At 39.8% G+C, this 16,971-nt stretch overlaps 2 protein-coding genes across 8 annotated transcripts in view; one reads left to right on the top strand and one right to left on the bottom strand.

Moving 5' to 3' along the window:
• The window catches only part of AKAP7 (A-kinase anchoring protein 7), an 81,139-nt gene that overhangs the window by 37,269 nt on the left and 26,899 nt on the right, over positions 1–16,971 (bottom strand). For 4 of the 7 annotated variants that reach the window (XR_008449179.1, XM_054062963.1, XM_054062961.1 and 1 more), the window contains exon 7: positions 8,596–8,740. Coding sequence is in view for 6 of the 7 variants with exons in the window: in XM_054062963.1 (XP_053918938.1) it covers positions 8,596–8,740 (145 nt within the window). In the remaining variant the exon portion in view is untranslated. Of the gene's footprint in view, positions 1–4,031; positions 5,712–5,736; positions 5,897–5,934; positions 6,191–8,595; positions 8,741–16,971 lie in introns of those variants that run through there. The other 3 variants (XM_054062964.1, XM_054062965.1, XM_054062966.1) reach the window with 3 other exon arrangements.
• On the top strand, positions 13,713–16,160 carry MSH5 (mutS homolog 5). Its single transcript, XM_009562879.2, has one exon. It carries the CDS (start codon positions 13,713–13,715, stop codon positions 16,158–16,160), a length of 2,448 nt encoding a protein of 815 aa, XP_009561174.2.

The following is a 16,971-nucleotide window of genomic DNA, read 5'->3' as shown; positions in this document are numbered from 1 at the left end:
CTTTGTTGTGTGTTTCCCACTGGCTCCTTCAATGCAGCACTCAGTTCAGCCTGCAGTTTCTCAAATTACTGCTCTGAGATACTGGACTCTGGGCACAAAATTGGAAATGGAAGCATCTCATCCTGGGGCCAAATTCCTACAAAAGATATTCACCTGAAACCTTTCTTCAACTTGTAATTTTTGCTTATATGTGAAGACATATAACAAACCTCCCTTTAATACAAAATAGCAGGACCTGTCAACATAATGCATCTCAAATGCACTTTTTAGTCAGGTAGATAACATATATTCAGTCCATGTGCTATATTTCATGGAGCAGAAGACTGTAGACTGTAATGTGTTTAGAAAACAGCCCTTAAGAGAAAGTCTCTGGAGAGAATTCTTACTATAATTGGAGTAATAGCACTAAGTTATTAATATAATCACACCTATGGGCTGTTACATTTGAATTTGCACAATTGCAAACTTATATTGAAATAACTTATACATGTGACAGAAGGGAACTCCTTACAAACTCTTCCATTAAATTAAATAAACCAATCCAGTAATTAATTATGAATAAAGATAAACTAGATGTTCTCTATATTTCTGAAAAGAAAAAAATATATGTGAGAAGTTCTGACTAGATAACTACATAATTTTAAGACAATTGGAAGATGTAAATTACTGAGTTAACAGCTTATCTGGATCACGGATGATAATCAAGATATGCTGATCTCCAAATATCTGTATCTTGGGTAATATGTCAGGAAAGGAAATCACAGTGTTTATAAAATGGAATTCACTAATAATGAAGATCACAAAGAATTCAACAGATGCATCTAAAAGAGTACATCCATAAGTAGGTGTATATTTCCCATGTAGAATAATGATTGTTTTCACTTGCTTTCATGTGAAAATAACATTTCTAATATTAAAAATACACTAGCAAGGCCCCACTTCTGCCGAAGATTGTATAACGTCCTAATCAAGCAATGTATATTTTTAACATTCAATGGGTTTTGTGTTTGCAATACAAAAAATAGGAATGGGGAAAGAAAACTATAGAGCTTGCTTGCACTTAAAAGATAAAACAGATTAATACTGGCTGAGAATTTTAAGGTACTAAGAGCTGTTTTAGAATAATTCCATACATGCACGTTCTTATTCTGGAATAAGAGTGCTTTGTTCCTGTTCAGCTTGACCCACTTTCCAAGTGTATTTAATGAGGAACAGTTTTAGATGTAAGAAAGCCTTTTCTTTGTTCTCTTGATTAAAGCAATAAAGTTCAGTATCTAGGGTAACTTATCCAAAATGCCTTAAACGTTTTTAAAAAATAAACAAGCTATAGAAACAGTACCTAGGTATTAAAATGAAATTGTGGCATTTTCACTGTTCCCCTAAATAAGCGATTTTAAAGGTAAAAAGTTTTTTAAACAGTCTTCAGTCAGCAATTACTTTCTGATGTAACCCATATGCTGTGGATGGGTACTCAGAATTCTTTAAGACAAATCTGCTTTTTGCAAAATATAAAGTTACAGCAAAGTTTTTTAAAGGATATGCCAAAGGGTCAGCTGTAGTATCTCAACTCTTCAGAAATCAAGCTGTTTACCTACATGCAGTCTAGAGAGGACAAGAAGGCCTCACTCTTCTTGTACTCACAGCTGACCCAGGTCCAGGTGAACAGAATCTGTCATGCCAACTCAAGCTGTCAAACTCAGCACTGTGCCAAACACATACATCTAGATATCAGTTTGCTCAGAAGGCAAACAATGTGAATCCACACTGACAAAGAAAATACAGCGTGGAAACGTTTAGAAACCTTAAAAATCGGAAGCCTAACTTTAGGTATCTGTAAGTCTGTCTAATGAGTATGTATGCACATTTGACCTAGGCTATGGCCACATAAGTTTCCTGACCAACTGATGTCTGTGTAGAAATTAATACATAGTTAAACACAATAGCATCAGTCCAGAGACAACTGCCAACACCGGAGAAGCTTCATTAAGCATTGTCGCCTCCACCGGATCCTGAGTGCTCCTTGCCTGTTCCACAGCACAGACAAGTGGAGTAGTTTAAACCACTCAAGTAATACCAGGTCATTTATGTCAGGAGTGGTTAACACATTTAATCTTGCAGTAGAACTGTGGAGGAACGAAAGGCAGCATGAAAAGCTTATTTCCTCTGCATTTCTCAGCCACTTATTATCAGCTGTAAATAGTAAGGCTTGGCACTGTTGTGCCTACAGTGGTTCTAGTCTAACCCATGCCTGGTAAATTTTCAGGCTGTGGGGCAGGAGGATTAAGCCCACTGCTGGACTGTCCACAGCTGAATGTCTGACAAATAAGGCTGCACAGGCAGACTGAGACATAATTCACTAGGAAGAAACAGAAAACTTTTCACCTATGTAATAAAGCAACATGTTTACGAATTGTGTTATGCATCCTCCCAGAAAGCTCTCTATACTGCATGGGTGGCACCTTCCAACTGTTCATGCCCAACAGATCTGTGTAACTGTCCTAAAAAGAGAGAAATGTTTCAGATTTCTCTACTGTCATAAGATCTTAATTCAGATCTTAAATATTCAGTCCTTATTTGAAAAACAGAAGATCACATACAATGTATTAAGCAGGTACTATGCTGGCCTTCTCTGATGTGTTTAAGAACAGATTAAAACTTCAAGTAATTTGGCAGACTACTGTTAAGACAATAACGCTATGTTTTAACTTGTGGTTGAGGTAATCTTGCTCTTACATTCTACTGCTTCCATAACAAATAGGATGTTGCTGCTTTCTAGGAAAATAATAAATGACACTATGTACAACACTAACAATGCTTCCTTAAAATCTGTTACGTTTTTTCTTGAAATTATTCCCACTGAAAAGACACTACTTTCACATTTAACTTCAATTGAGGACATTAGAGTTTGCCCTCAAAACAATGAAATTTAATTCTGAAATTAAAATTTCCACTTTCAAACCATATTTACATTGGTTATTTCCCACTCAGTCAGCTTGTTCTCTTCCTTATTCTTACACAAAATTTATCAATATAGCTTTTAATTTATAACCTGTTTATGAAATTAATATAAAAATGATATCTCGTTATGAAAAATGCTGTACTAATGGTCAATGTTTCAATAGCAGAAAATTACCAAACACAGAAGAAATTGCCCAATATAACAACACAAGACGAGCTATGTCCCTGGGGCTAAAGAGAACATTAATCAAGTTCTAACATAAGACTAGCAAAAAGAGATCAATAGGGGCCCACCACTTTGTTCTTATTAGTGAATGGAAAATAATTGATATGTGTAAGAAAGCACTGGATCACCAATATCTAGTTATCGTCCATACAGAGCATGGCTTTTAGGATATTACCTAAGTGTGGGTGTTTCTTTGCCGTGTTTAAAATAACTACATTTGAGAGACAATATTTTACCACAAGACTCTGCTAAGAAATTGTGCTTTAGGAAAAGACTTTACTGGTTGGCATACAGTATCTGTTGCTTTTTATGTGGGTGAGGAGTTATTTAGTACATTGGCATGTACAAAATTGCAGCAGCTGTGAATAAACTCATCACAAACTGTGAATTATCTATCAATTTCAATGTTAAGAAATAGCCCCGGGAAGCTGCCCAAGACATTTTTATACAAAAGCAGCATGATTGCCATATTATTAATTAAAATTTAGGAAGAGTGCCACAGATAGTCAAGAAACATGTGAGTGGTTACTAACAACCTAATAGAGCAGCGAAGGTAAAAGCTAGACTACAAATAGACTATCACAAAAAGAAAAATTATCATGTGAAAGAAATAGGTGTACTTTGATATTACAGGGAAAAAAAAGAAAGAAGAACAAATAACAGATAAAATCAAAGAATGGATCATTATTTTAGAAGGAGTGATTCACTGTCATATGAGTAACAAGGAGGTAAAAGAACATGCAATATGCTCAGTTTTGGGGGACCTAGAATCTGGACGATCCAGCATTTACTTTGTCACCCTTGCTGTTTCCAATGTGAGAAAAAGTTTAGTTGCTGTATGAATAAAATTAATCACATTTAGGTCCAATCACATATAGACAGAAAAGCAGGAGCATATGTATCTAAAGGAGACAAACGACAGTCTTTCTCTTCATTTAAGCTAGTGCTACTTTAAAAAGAATTCAGACAAACTGGGCAAACTTCATATCACAGGCTGTATTTGAACTTCTTCCTTAATGATGACGGTGAAATATTACTGAATTTTTTGCTTGACACTGTTAGTGCATTTTTTAGAAAGAGGAAACCTAGGGATGTTGACACAAACTATCCAATTACCAAGTGGTTTCCAACTCTTTTATTTTCAGTCTTCTATTTCTTTTCAGTATTATTTTGAGTTCATAAAGTGACATTTTCGTATCTATTTTCTGTTTTGGGTGCAGATGTGTCTTTTCTTCCTTTCTTTGTTCTTCTGATTCTTTCTTCTTGGTGAGTATCCCTCAGAACCTATTGCTGACAAACTTATCTTCAGTCTGGAGAGCTCTTATACAAGGTACCAGCAGCAGCATCTTGTTCTTTGAGACATGGGTGTTAAACAGCTGCCTGGCTAACATCATAAAAATGTATTGCGGAAGCATAAACTGCACCATTAAATCTTAACTCAAGGCCATTAAAGTTTAAGTAACTAAGAAGTTACTTAAATGATTTAACTAGCTTAACAGCCACAACCTGCAAGAATACATTGTGTTTGTAATGGGTTCTGTTCACAATGTTATTGATCTCCTCAGAAACATGAAGCTTGCAAATATAATGCATCTTTTTCTCATTTAGTTGAAAATATGTATATATATATATTTACATTATACATACATAAAAATAACAAGCAAGCTAATTAACAAATATTAACAACTGTTCAAGCAGTGTATCTTAGGCTCACTTATTGCCTGTTTCAGACACCTTAGATCTTGCCTGTCTTAACACAAACATTTTAGGATAAGATGAATAACTTTCTGTAGGTGTTGCCCATTTCAGAGAGACTGCAGAAGGTACCTTGATGATAAGGTCAGACTCAACAGTTAACTCGTACATAGTTTCACTGAAATATAAGACATCATGCTAATGTTCTACTACTTAAAAAGGTTTCTGTTTGAGTATTATTTGAGCAGCGAGCATTACCTTTTACCATATTATTACACTTTTATCCAGTTAAAATAGATGTTTTATATGTCAGTTTCCATATTGCCACTGCTAGATTAAACCTGCAAGGGGAACTATAACAGAACTTTAACTTCCAACTTGACACACATTTCAAATATATGAGTTCTGGTAAGAATAACCTCCTGGGTGTTTTCTACCGAGGAACAGACACTCAAGAGAACCCTATCACAGTTTACATGCTGAATGCAGCTTGGCATGTGATAACTTTCTTTAATGTGTAGATAATCTCGTTTTACAGTATATTACTATAAACAAATATTCTTCAAAACAAGTCTACAAAAATCTTCATGAGTGGATCCTGAAAATATTTAAATGAGATACTTAATGCTAAAAGCATATTTAACATCAGAAGATTTACATAATGCTTCCTTTGATGGTCAGAGCGTCTATTGAACATCTTCACTGTGATAAAGAGAACTGACCAGTCATTCAGTTGAAGGCATATATATTGAGAAACTCAACTCATTCCAGCATTCACTGATCATCTTTGGGATTTGAGGTGGCATACAACAGCTGCCATGAGGTGGGTGATCTGAAGAAGGACAAGGATGTTAGCTTGTTGTTCCGTTCGCTTTAAAGAATAAGCTGAACTCTAATTTGAGGATGAAGCTGCAAAGCTGTTGTCACCGTCACATCAAATTTTAACTCCTGAATGCACAATCTGTGGAGCTGGCATGCAGATGCAGAGAAACCTTCTGGTGCAGATGTCTGTAGGCTCTGCTGAAAGTAGTAGATGCTACTCTGTAACATACTGTCACAGCTTGTACCTTCGGTGCATATTGCTTCACCTCAGTAGGTGTTTCACTTTTGCCTTTACTCACATCAAGCTTTTATGCTTCCCATATTTTTAAACGTGGTTTTAAAATGCACAGCTACCAAACTGATAGATGTTCTGGTACTTATCAGCCATGATAACATGCAGTTCTTTGTTGTGCATGGATTTCTGTTTCTAACATTAGTTTTGATCTCATTTTAAATCTTTCCATCTTGTTATATGCATAACTCTCAAGTCTGGAAAAATCAAGGTAATGAAAATTAAATGCTGTTCTTATATTTTCTGTGCGCTTCAAGGAAAGAAGGTAGCTGCTTGAGTACATGAAGAAAGAACTAGATCTGGATACAGTGTTTTGTCTGTATAAAGTAGTTTTCAATTCCTGTTATTTCTGATGTAATAACAGAATGGCACTAACTCTCTCCTGTGTATACTTTTAATGTCCTAGCTACCTATAGTTACGAAAATCCATACTCAATAAACATTTTTAAAAGTTATGAGTTTTTCAAATTTCATTAAAATATAGTTTCTTCTTCTTCGAAATTAAAAAATAAGTAATTTAAACCTGTATCAATATATCTGTTTTCCTTCTAACATTGGCTTTACATGAATACATATATTAAAAGGTACAAAACCAGAAAAATGAAATGCACGTATTTGGGCAAGACACATCTATGTCACTATAGGACTGAGAAAAGCAGGGATAATATACACTTTCTTAACATCAATGAAGAACATCCATTCAAATACCATGGCTAGAGAAAGCCAGATGTAGTACTCATGTAAAAATAGTTCAGAGGAGAATTCTGTTCGGGCTGTGAGAATGACACTTCCCATAAATTCTTTATGCATTATTATACCAGGGCTGATTTAAAGCCAAACAAGTATCTGATTCTTGTTTTGAATGCAAGTTGATTGACTGCTGTTATACACCATTTAATGGGTCTCATATTCAAAAGACAGCTGAAAGACTGACTGTCTCATTTTATCATTCTGAGATGTCAGTAACAAGACAAGTTCAAGAAGAGAGATTTAAACAAAGGTTTTAAAGAAACATTGTCAGTATCTACCCAATATACTACTAAACAGCTTTTTATTTGTAATGAGTTATTTACCAAATTCCTTAATTGGATTCATATTCCAAAGTACTCTGAATTATATCTGTGAATGGTGGAGCCTTAATTTCACCCAAATTAAAACATTTATACCATGTTAAATCTTGTAATTTCTCTTTCTTTAAGCATTTGCATGCACATAAATAATATCTGAATGTACGAACATTTACAGAAGACATTAGATAGTTACGTACACAGATATAAACATAGCTATAACACATGCATAACAAAAAGTAATTAATACAATAATATATTTAGATAGATAAGATACATGTAGTTATATCGCACTTCAGTTTTGATTGGTCTGGATTTTGCAATAGTTTCGTCACTAATTTGAACAGACATCCTATAGTTTCTTTCCTCTGTACTGCTTTTGATTTGTTTTGTAACAGACTACCTAAGCTAAATCAAGTTGTCCTTAAGTGCAAACAAAACCATTAACAGCGATCAGCACTTGATTAGACCTTTCTTTTGAGACTTACCCCTACAAGACACATAGAAAGAATCAGTCCAATTAGGACAGGTGAGAAAAGCAATTAATATAAAAAGATTGTATTTTGCTGTATTACTACTTGACTGTCTTTCCATTTCATCTGATTTCTTAAAGATTTGTAGGTGCAGGAATGGTATTTTTAAAGATATTCCCATCGCATAACACAATACATTCCTAGATTTAAAGGGGTGACTGCATTTAAGATAAAATCCTCAACATTCTCTGTTATTCCCCTTAAATGTTTTGACTTATGTTTTTAATACCACTAATAGCAGCCCCAAGATCCACTACCAGCTACTGGGCACTAAGCGTCACAGAGAGGTTTATTGTACAAGCCATTATCCACTGACCGTCCATGTGTATTACCTGAAGTTCCAGCTATACATGTCTTGTGGCAGAAACGAGAAGACAACCTTAATCATAGGGATATGAAGCTTCCGTTCAGGTAAAGCAAGAGGACACAACTGTGATTTCTAGAATTGTAATAATCTAGGCAAGGTGTCTATATAATGTTTAAAGTCTTGATGGTATTCTGAACAGTTATTATGAAATCTGTTTTGTCATTGAAATTCTCTCCATGTATGAATATAGTCCAAGTAAGGTCACATCTCTGCCAAACCAGAGACATTTCACTTAGCTTTAATCATTTATAATTACCATGTCTAACCTAACTTAGTCACACAGGCTGTCTTTGTAGTCAACAGAGAGATCAGCAGCTCTGGAGAGTGATATGTCTCACTTATCTTAAATACTCATCTTAAGATACAAACTGGAACTGGATACTGGAGACAAATAATTGAACTATAATAGATAATAGATAAACTTGATACTATAATAGATAAACTAAATAGATAAACCGTCAGCAAGAATCACTGCACAGTGTTCCTGGAGAGCCAGGACTGAAGGACAGACTTCTATCTGACTCTATAGATATTATTATAAGAATTGCCTAACACACACTCCATAAAAAAATGGGTTTTCAGGCATATAACTTACAGACACAATTGATACGAGAGGAAAGTGAATATGTACTTACCAAAAACAATAGAGGACTCACAGTAGTAGTAACCGTTAGGCTGCTTTTTTTTCAACATGGAGCAAAGATCTAGGCGGTGCAGGGTTTCATCTCCAAAATAATGGTTTTTAAAATCTTCATACAGGCTTGAGTCAATTTTTTTCAGCTTTAAAAAGCAACATAAAATTCAATTAGGCATTCTACAAGAAGACTGAATTTTCATATTTAATTCCCATTATTTTCCTTTTAACTAGAAGTATAGTAAGGATGGAAAACTACTTCAAGATGCAAAAAGGAATACTGAAACAATAATGTGCCAAAACTTCTATTTTAATTAAGCATTGTCTGGTGCAGAACTTAATGAAATAAAGTGTCACTATGCCCCCTTTCTACCCCTTCCTCTTCAAGTCCTGTAGGAAACAAATCAACATACACAATGCTATAACCGTTATATAACTGTTATACTGTTATGTATAACTTCCAATGGTTTACCACAGTCTTCACAGAACATGTAACTGTAAATTATTCTTGCTATCATCACTAGGCGTGCTACTTACTACAAAAAAGAATTCAAATATTTGTCAAGGGCAGTTTTCTAGGTCTTTAAAATCACCAAATGGGAAAATGTGGTTATATTTAACTAATACTAAGCTTCTTATCTCAGCAAATTTAAAACCTTACGGTGATACATAATATAATTAATATTGCATAGTTTCACATATGCGGAGTTAAACATAATAAATATTCTTTAAGGCTGTTTTCGGAAACCTTGTTTCAGTAGTTGTATTAAGAGATTAGAGTTTCTCATACCATCATATTTTCAATAAAAATTGATAATCCCTGCAGAAATTAAATATTTTCTCCCTCAATCCACCTCAAAAATAACACTGTTTGCTTTTTAAAACTTTTTACTCCCTACTGCCCAGCTGCTAGAGCCCTGCCTGGTGCCCCAGGCACCCAGGGTCTCTGATGGATGTACCTGCAGCTTTCACATCCTAGAGACACATAGACATGCTCAGAGGACATAGAGAAGGCCAGCTACACAGGCTACCACAGACAAGGCGCTGTCTTCAACAGCACTCATGTACAGGGCTCACATGAGACACAGGTATGGAGAGCCCCTGGCAGAGACAGCTGGTCACTAGTGCAGGTGCACATGACTCTCTCCAGGGTCACAGCACATGCACATCTCTGCAACCCTCAAGAACCACCAAGGCCCCTCTGTCTGCCCAGTACTGCAGCCCAGATCCACCCCACGTCCCCCACTCTCCAGCTGGTGCTGCTTGAGGTTTGGTAGCAAACACCTGCACCCCTCATACACATGTGGTTCGGGGAAGATACAGGCACTTGCCCCCAGCAGCCAGTACCCAGGACACCGGCTTGGTCAGACAAGCATGCCCACCAGCCCAATTTTACACACAACCAGCACCATTTACACCCCTTTCTGTCCACTCCTCCTTTGTTCGTCATCAGTTCTCTTCCCCTGTACATCGCCCATCCATTTGCACAGTCTCACTGACCCCCCCAACACTCTGGACCATCAGCTTTGCACTCCCAACAGCTGTAAAGTCCCTGTTTTGCCTGGCAGTTTCTAGACAGCCCATCAATTAGTGTGACTGACGATGTTTATTTCTTGGTTTTGTGTGTTATGTTGTGTGTTACGTTTTGTCTCTGTATATTTTGTTTATAGCTTTCCTGTTTGCCTTACCATCCTATTTGACAAAGTCTTCAATCAGACAACATTACTGAAACAAACACCTCCACACTCCACAAACCCTCATCAATCCATGTGGATAACCAGCTTAGTCTCCTCCTACTGCCTTCCTTACAGTATGCTGTGTTGTGTTGTTTAGAGCCCCCTCCTTTTCTTATTATCCCATTCTGCAGTGAAAAGGTTCCCCACTAGACACCCTAAAGGGGACAGATGCTGCTTCCTTCTTCACACCCTTACACCGTATTTTTTGATCTGAGCATCACACTCATAAATTTCTTTTTGTGCTTCATTCACAATTACTCATTTGCAAGATGGGCTCAGTGTTGGTGTGTCTACTGACCTTTTACTTAGGTACAAAACTATTGACTTCAGAAGCACTTTGCTTGAGCAGGTACCTGCACATTTGGTTCTCTAAAGTCTAATTAGAGACTTTTGGTCCTCTAAAATCTAAATTAGTGAAGGTCAAAAATATCTTTCCATTTCCTTACTCTCTGAAATGATGACATCTAGTGGTGGATAATTTTCATTGTGGGCACATGAGCTCCTTGGAAGTCTACATTTATTCTGGCCTCACTGTCATTACTTAAAATTTGACATTCTATGGCTAGATTAGTCTTTATGTACTAAGCTTATTTTGAAATTAAAACATCATTATTTACATTTTGGTTGACAGGTCTATGAAATATATTTAGACCTCACTCAGTAATAAAAAAGAACTTTTCAGCCAGGAGAACATTTGTCTAAATGTGAAGCCTTGAGTACTCATAAAACAAATTGAGGGAAAGACGAGTATCACCACTTCACACCCCAATAAAAAATAGCATTTGTAAGAGGTTGGGATGTTGCTTGTCAAAACCAGATTGATAAGCTGTGAACCAAATGTTGAATGCTCGTGAACTGTGTCACACTTGTGACGCACTACTGAAATATATTTGGAAAAGCAGCCATGGAAAACTGTATATTTTTAATAACTTGGAGAAATTTCTGCAATGGTTGTGACAAGACGTGAAAGGATGAAACAATGCAGGTGCATGGGAAGGTCACAGTTCACTTTTTAATTGAAAGAGTCTGCAGCAGTGGAGATGAAAGACAGTTGTTCCCAAATGGAAAAGTTATATATGCTGATTATAGATATAAGCTATAATTGGAGAAGTGTGTGAGAAACAAGAGTACTTGAGAGGCCATTTTGAAGCATTTGGGCTGGAAGAGGAGAAAGAAGACACCTGCCTTTTGAGGAAGTGCTGTAATGAATGGGTATCTGTAAGTGGACATAGCTGTGTAACGTGGACCTCGAGAGGCATTGCATGTGGAGCTCTTAGAAGACCCACAGGGCACCAAGGAGACAGCATTTGGTAGCCTTATCACGTCCGTTAACTCACTGTGCCTCCTCTGTAGGCAGGCAGGGGTGGTCCAGCCTGCTGTCCCCAGCCTGCAGTTAAACCCCCCAGCTGCATGCAGGCTCAGGGAGGAAGGCTCAAGAGGTGACAGGCCTTAACATAGCTGCAAAGTGAGGTGCCCATCACCTACAGCAAGCAGCTTCAGTTTCCATGTGCCAGACCCCACATCCAAAACACTTATCTCCCAGCACCACGTCACACTCTCCAGAGGCAAGGGCTGCAATGGAAGATTCATTTACAGCTGCCTGAAGTAGCTTCTTAAGTGAATCAGAAGAAGGGTGCAGAAGCTGCAAAGGGCGAAAGAGGTGAGCAGCAGGAGCTGGGCACTAGGCAGGGGCAGGCATGGGTCCTGCTGGAACACAGGCAGGTGGTGCAGCAGCAGGGCATGGAGAAGCTCGACGTAAGCTGGCAATGCATGCTCACAGCCCAGAAAGCCAACTGTAACCTGGGCTGCATCAAAAGAAGTGTGGCCAGCACGTTGAAAGAGGTGATTATGCCCTTCTATTCCTCTGTGGTGATACCTCATCTGGAGCATTGCGTCCAGTTCTGGAATCCTCAACATAAGAAGGATATGGAACTGTTGGAACAGGACCAGAGGAGGGCTACAAGGATGATCAGAGGGCTGGAGCACCTCCCATACAAGGACAGGCTGAGAGAGTTGGGCTTGTTCAGCCTGGAGAAGAGAAGGTTCCGGGGAGACCTTATACCGACCTTCTAGTACCTGAAAGGGTCTACAAGAAGGCTGGGGAGGGACTATTTACAAAAGCTTGTAGTGATAGGACGAGGGGCAATGGGTATAAACTGGAGAGGGGCAGATTTAGACCAGACATTAGGAAGAAATTCTTCACAATGAGAGTGGTGAGGCACTGGCACAGGTTGCCCAGCTGAGCTGTGGCTGCCTTGTCCCTGGAGGACTCCAGGCTGGGTGCTGCCTTGGGCAGCCTGGACTGGTGGGAGGTGTCCCTGCCCATGGCAGGGGGGGTGGAATTAGATGATCTTTAAAGTCGCTCCCAACCCAAACCATTCTATGATCCTATGCTGTGTGGGAACAGGTGCTTGGTACCCTTCGCGGGCCAGCGGGAGGGCTGCTCGGGGGCTTCCTCCCCTGCCACCCTCAGCGCTGAGGCCGGGGCGGGAGGCGCTGGAGCCCTGCAGGGGCCTCCCCTCAGCCCGAGGCTCCATCCCCCACAGGGACCGCCGCGCGGAGCCGCCTGAGGAGCGGTCGGGACAGCGCGGGGCAGAGGGCGGGGAAGGGGCACGGAGACACAGTAAAGCCTTTGGGATGCAAGGAAAGGAACGAAAATAGAACCTTTGGGTTACAAGGAAGGGAGCCAAAATAGAGCCTTTGGGCTAGAAGGAAAGGAGCCAGAGTAAAGCCTTTGGGCTGCAAAGAAAGGAGACAGAGTAAAGCATCTGGGCTACAAGAAAGGGAGCTAAAATACAGCCTTTAATCTGCAAGGAAACGAGCATCCAGGACAAGCTGCCGTGAGAAGGGTGAAGCAGGTGGGAAGCAGAGGAAGTGAGAGAGGGTTGGAAGCGGGGTTGCTGACAGCGTCTGGGGACTGTGTGGGGCATTCCGCTTGGTGTGGTCGATCCCTGCAGCAGGACCTGGCATAGAGCCTGGCACCGTGTGATGGCAGTGCAGCAATGCCCAGTGCATGAGGCTGCAGGTAGTGAGGGGCTGCGGCCTCCGAGGGGGCTGCATTTGTACCTGTGCATACCCGGGCAGGCACATCGCCACGTGTGTTTGTGGGCCATCAGGCATACATGTATACTTACTAAAACAAAGGATACAAATTAAAACTGTACACTATTCCAGCATTGCTGGTAGTTGGCCTAGTTACAGCTTGCTTGAAAGCTAGACAGTGTCTGTGGTTACTGGGTGCATTTTTTTCACTCAAACAGGGAACACCTGTCTTTAATTCCTGGTAGCATCTCGGTTTCTTCACAGATGGAAGAATGAGTGTTAATCTGCTGTTGTCAATTACAGTTACTTCTCAGGATTTTTGGATAAGTTGTGAGTAAAAATGTCTGTCAGAATGAGTGCCACATCAGCCACAAGTTGCACCTTGGTGCCACCCCTTGGGCCCGAACAAGAGGACCAAGAGTGCTCTGAGACACACATGTCTGTTTTGTGGTATGCAGGGCAGCTTGCCATTACTTATTATGATACAGAAGATTGCTCAATCTACTTCATGCCTGACGTGGCTGATAATGAAGACCTCAAGCTACTGCAAAAAGTGATCGGGGAAGTTAGTCCTCGATGTATAGTGACCAGCGCAAAACAGGACCAGAATATTGCAAAATTCCTGACCAACCTAACAACCAACAATGGTGATAAAGATATAAGAAAACCAGAAATTGTCCTGTTTCCTAACATAGATTTTGGCCTAGAAGTAAGCAAACAACGGATCCTATCTAGGCAATTTCCATTCATCCCATCTCATATGACTGCAACGGAGAAAATTCTCTACTTGTCCTCAATCATCCCTTTTGAGAGCCCTCTCATGATACGAGCCCTAGGGGGACTCCTTAAGTTCCTAGACAGGAGAAGGATTGGAGTTGAGCTTGAAGATAGCACCACTGCAGTTCCTATTTTGGCCTTTAAAAAGTATGTTTTGTCAGATACTGTGAATATGGACCAAGACACTTACTGTGTCCTGCAGATATTTAAAAGTGATATCCATCCTTCTGTGTACAAACTCTCTGGTGGATTAAAAGAAGGATTCAGTTTATATGGAATTTTAAACCGTTGCAAATGCAAATGGGGAGAAAAACTGCTGAGGCTGTGGCTCACACGACCTACTCGGAACTTGGCAGAGCTCAACAAACGGCTAGATGTTATCCACTTCTTCCTACAGGCTCAGAACCATGAAACGGTCCTCACTCTTCAAGGTTGCCTCAAGAATATTAAAAATGTGCCCCTTATTCTAAAAAGAATGACTCTTTCCAACACAAAAGTTAGTGACTGGCAAGCACTCCATAAGACAGTGTACAGCGCAGTGTGCCTTCGAGACACATGTCGTTCCCTGCCCAACACTATTGGACTCTTTCAGACCATTTCACACATCTTCACTGATGATCTGCAGTACATTGGTAGTCTGATCAGCAAAGTGGTGGACTTTGAAGGTAGCAGCTCAGAGAACCGCTTCACTGTTAGACCCAATGTGGACCCCACTATCGATGAGAAGAAACGAAAGCTGATGGGACTGTCAGACTTCCTTACAGAAGTGGCACGAAAAGAACTGGAGGCCTTGGACAATCATATTCCCTCCTGTTGTGTGATTTACATTCCTTTGATTGGATTCCTTCTCTCCATTCCAAGGCTACCGACTATGGTGGATAAGAGTGACTTTGAAATCGAAGGCTTGGACTTCATGTTCTTGTCAGAGGATAAATTGCACTACAGAAGTGCCAGGACTAAGGAGCTAGACAGCCTGCTGGGTGACTTGCACTGTGAGATCAGAGACCAGGAAACCCTTATTATGCACCAGCTGCAGACAAAGATCTTGGAGAAGTCTGAAGTGCTTAACAGTGTGGTTGAGTATACTGCACACCTAGACGTGCTACTAGCTTTGGCAGAGATGGCCCGGGAGAATGCCTATTGTAGGCCACAATTTACTCATCGCCATGGCTTCCACATCAAGGATGGAAGACATCCACTCATGGAACTATGTGCAAAGACTTTTGTGGCCAATCCCATTTACAGTGGCGAGGCTACCAGACGAATAAAGATCATCACAGGGCCCAACTCATCTGGAAAAAGTGTCTACTTAAAGCAAGTAGGTCTTATAGTATTCATGGCTCTAATTGGCAGCTACGTCCCTGCAGCTGAGGCAGAAATTGGAGTGATTGATGCGATTTACACAAGAATCCACAGTAGGGAATCAGTTTCTGTAGGGCTCTCTACTTTCATGATTGATCTTAACCAGGTTGCCAAGGCAGTAAACAATGCCACAGAGAGGTCTTTGGTACTTATTGACGAGTTTGGTAAAGGGACCAACACGCTGGATGGCCTGTCCCTTCTGGCTGCTGTTCTGAGGTACTGGATCAGTCAAGGAACCCGGTGTCCACAGATCTTTGTCTCCACTAATTTTCACAGTTTAATGCAGCTAGAACTCCTGCCTGACACACCTCTTCTGGAATACCTGACCATGGAGACTCACCAAGATGGAGATGAGTTGATATTTTTCTATCAGATCAAACAGGGCATGTCCACTGTTAGTCATGCTGCCAACATTGCTGCATTAGCAGGAATGCCAGCCAAAATTATTGAAAGAGGAATGGAAGTGTCAGAACTGATTCGTAATGGAAAAGCTATCAAACGTATTGATCATCCTTCAAAAGTAGATTGGATGGAAAAATGTAAGTCTGTTGTGGAGAAGTTTCTTCGCCTAGACCTTGAGGATCCCCAGCTGGACTTAGAAGAGTTCATGCGTGAAGAGGTGCTGCCTTCTGCAGCCTCAGTCCTGTAGCAGTGATATGGGTAAAAGCATTGTATCTACCGTGTTCAGTAGGAGAGTTTGGTAATTTAAAGAATGATCATTAACACCTCACACTAGGTTTAGCTTGTAACGAATTGTCTATAGTGCATGTCCTTTCTTCTTCTAGTTTAAAATAAGTACTGTAGTTACATATGTCTGCAATATGGAGTATATGATATGAAAGCAGAAAGACTGAAAGAAGAGAATTCAACAACCTCTCCCAGCTGTTGGGTCCCCCCATTTGTGCATTTTTCTGCCTCTGTTTTTACATCTTCAGATTAAAAAAATACTGTAGAAAAATCTAAAAACATTTCTGCTGGTCCCAAGAGATGGTGAAAGCAAAATGTTTGTTGTTATGTGTTGTGCCAAAGCGATCATTCCAGCCATTTTAGGATCAGCACCAAAGATTCCAAGTAAGTATCATGTGCCTCAGACTCCCGTATCAGCACATAACAGTTACAATACAAACCACTGACCTAGAGGCTGTTAAGTGGAAATATAGAGGGATTTAATGAGCTCTACAGTTTTTTTTACATCAGCTTTCCTGTCCAAAATGCCAGAGATTCTAGGAGTTATTATAAATAGAATGCTGGAGGTCAGAATCAGCAGGAAGCGACGAACAGGAGAAGTGCTTTGGTTTTACTGAGAATCACTCTTTTCTCAAAAGGTTCTAAATGGTAACCATGTATCTGTGCCATGTGGGTATAAACAACAGCAAAATTACAAATTTAGGTTACTGAAAACTGTACTAGGAATGTAAGACAGAAATTCACATTCTATATTCCACTTTCAAGTACTGAGT

Source organism: Cuculus canorus, chromosome 3 (assembly GCF_017976375.1).
Source record: "Cuculus canorus isolate bCucCan1 chromosome 3, bCucCan1.pri, whole genome shotgun sequence".
NCBI classification, from domain to species: domain Eukaryota; kingdom Metazoa; phylum Chordata; class Aves; order Cuculiformes; family Cuculidae; genus Cuculus; species Cuculus canorus.
Note: the sequence above shows the minus strand (reverse complement) of the source record. Positions and strands in the feature narration are given on the sequence as shown.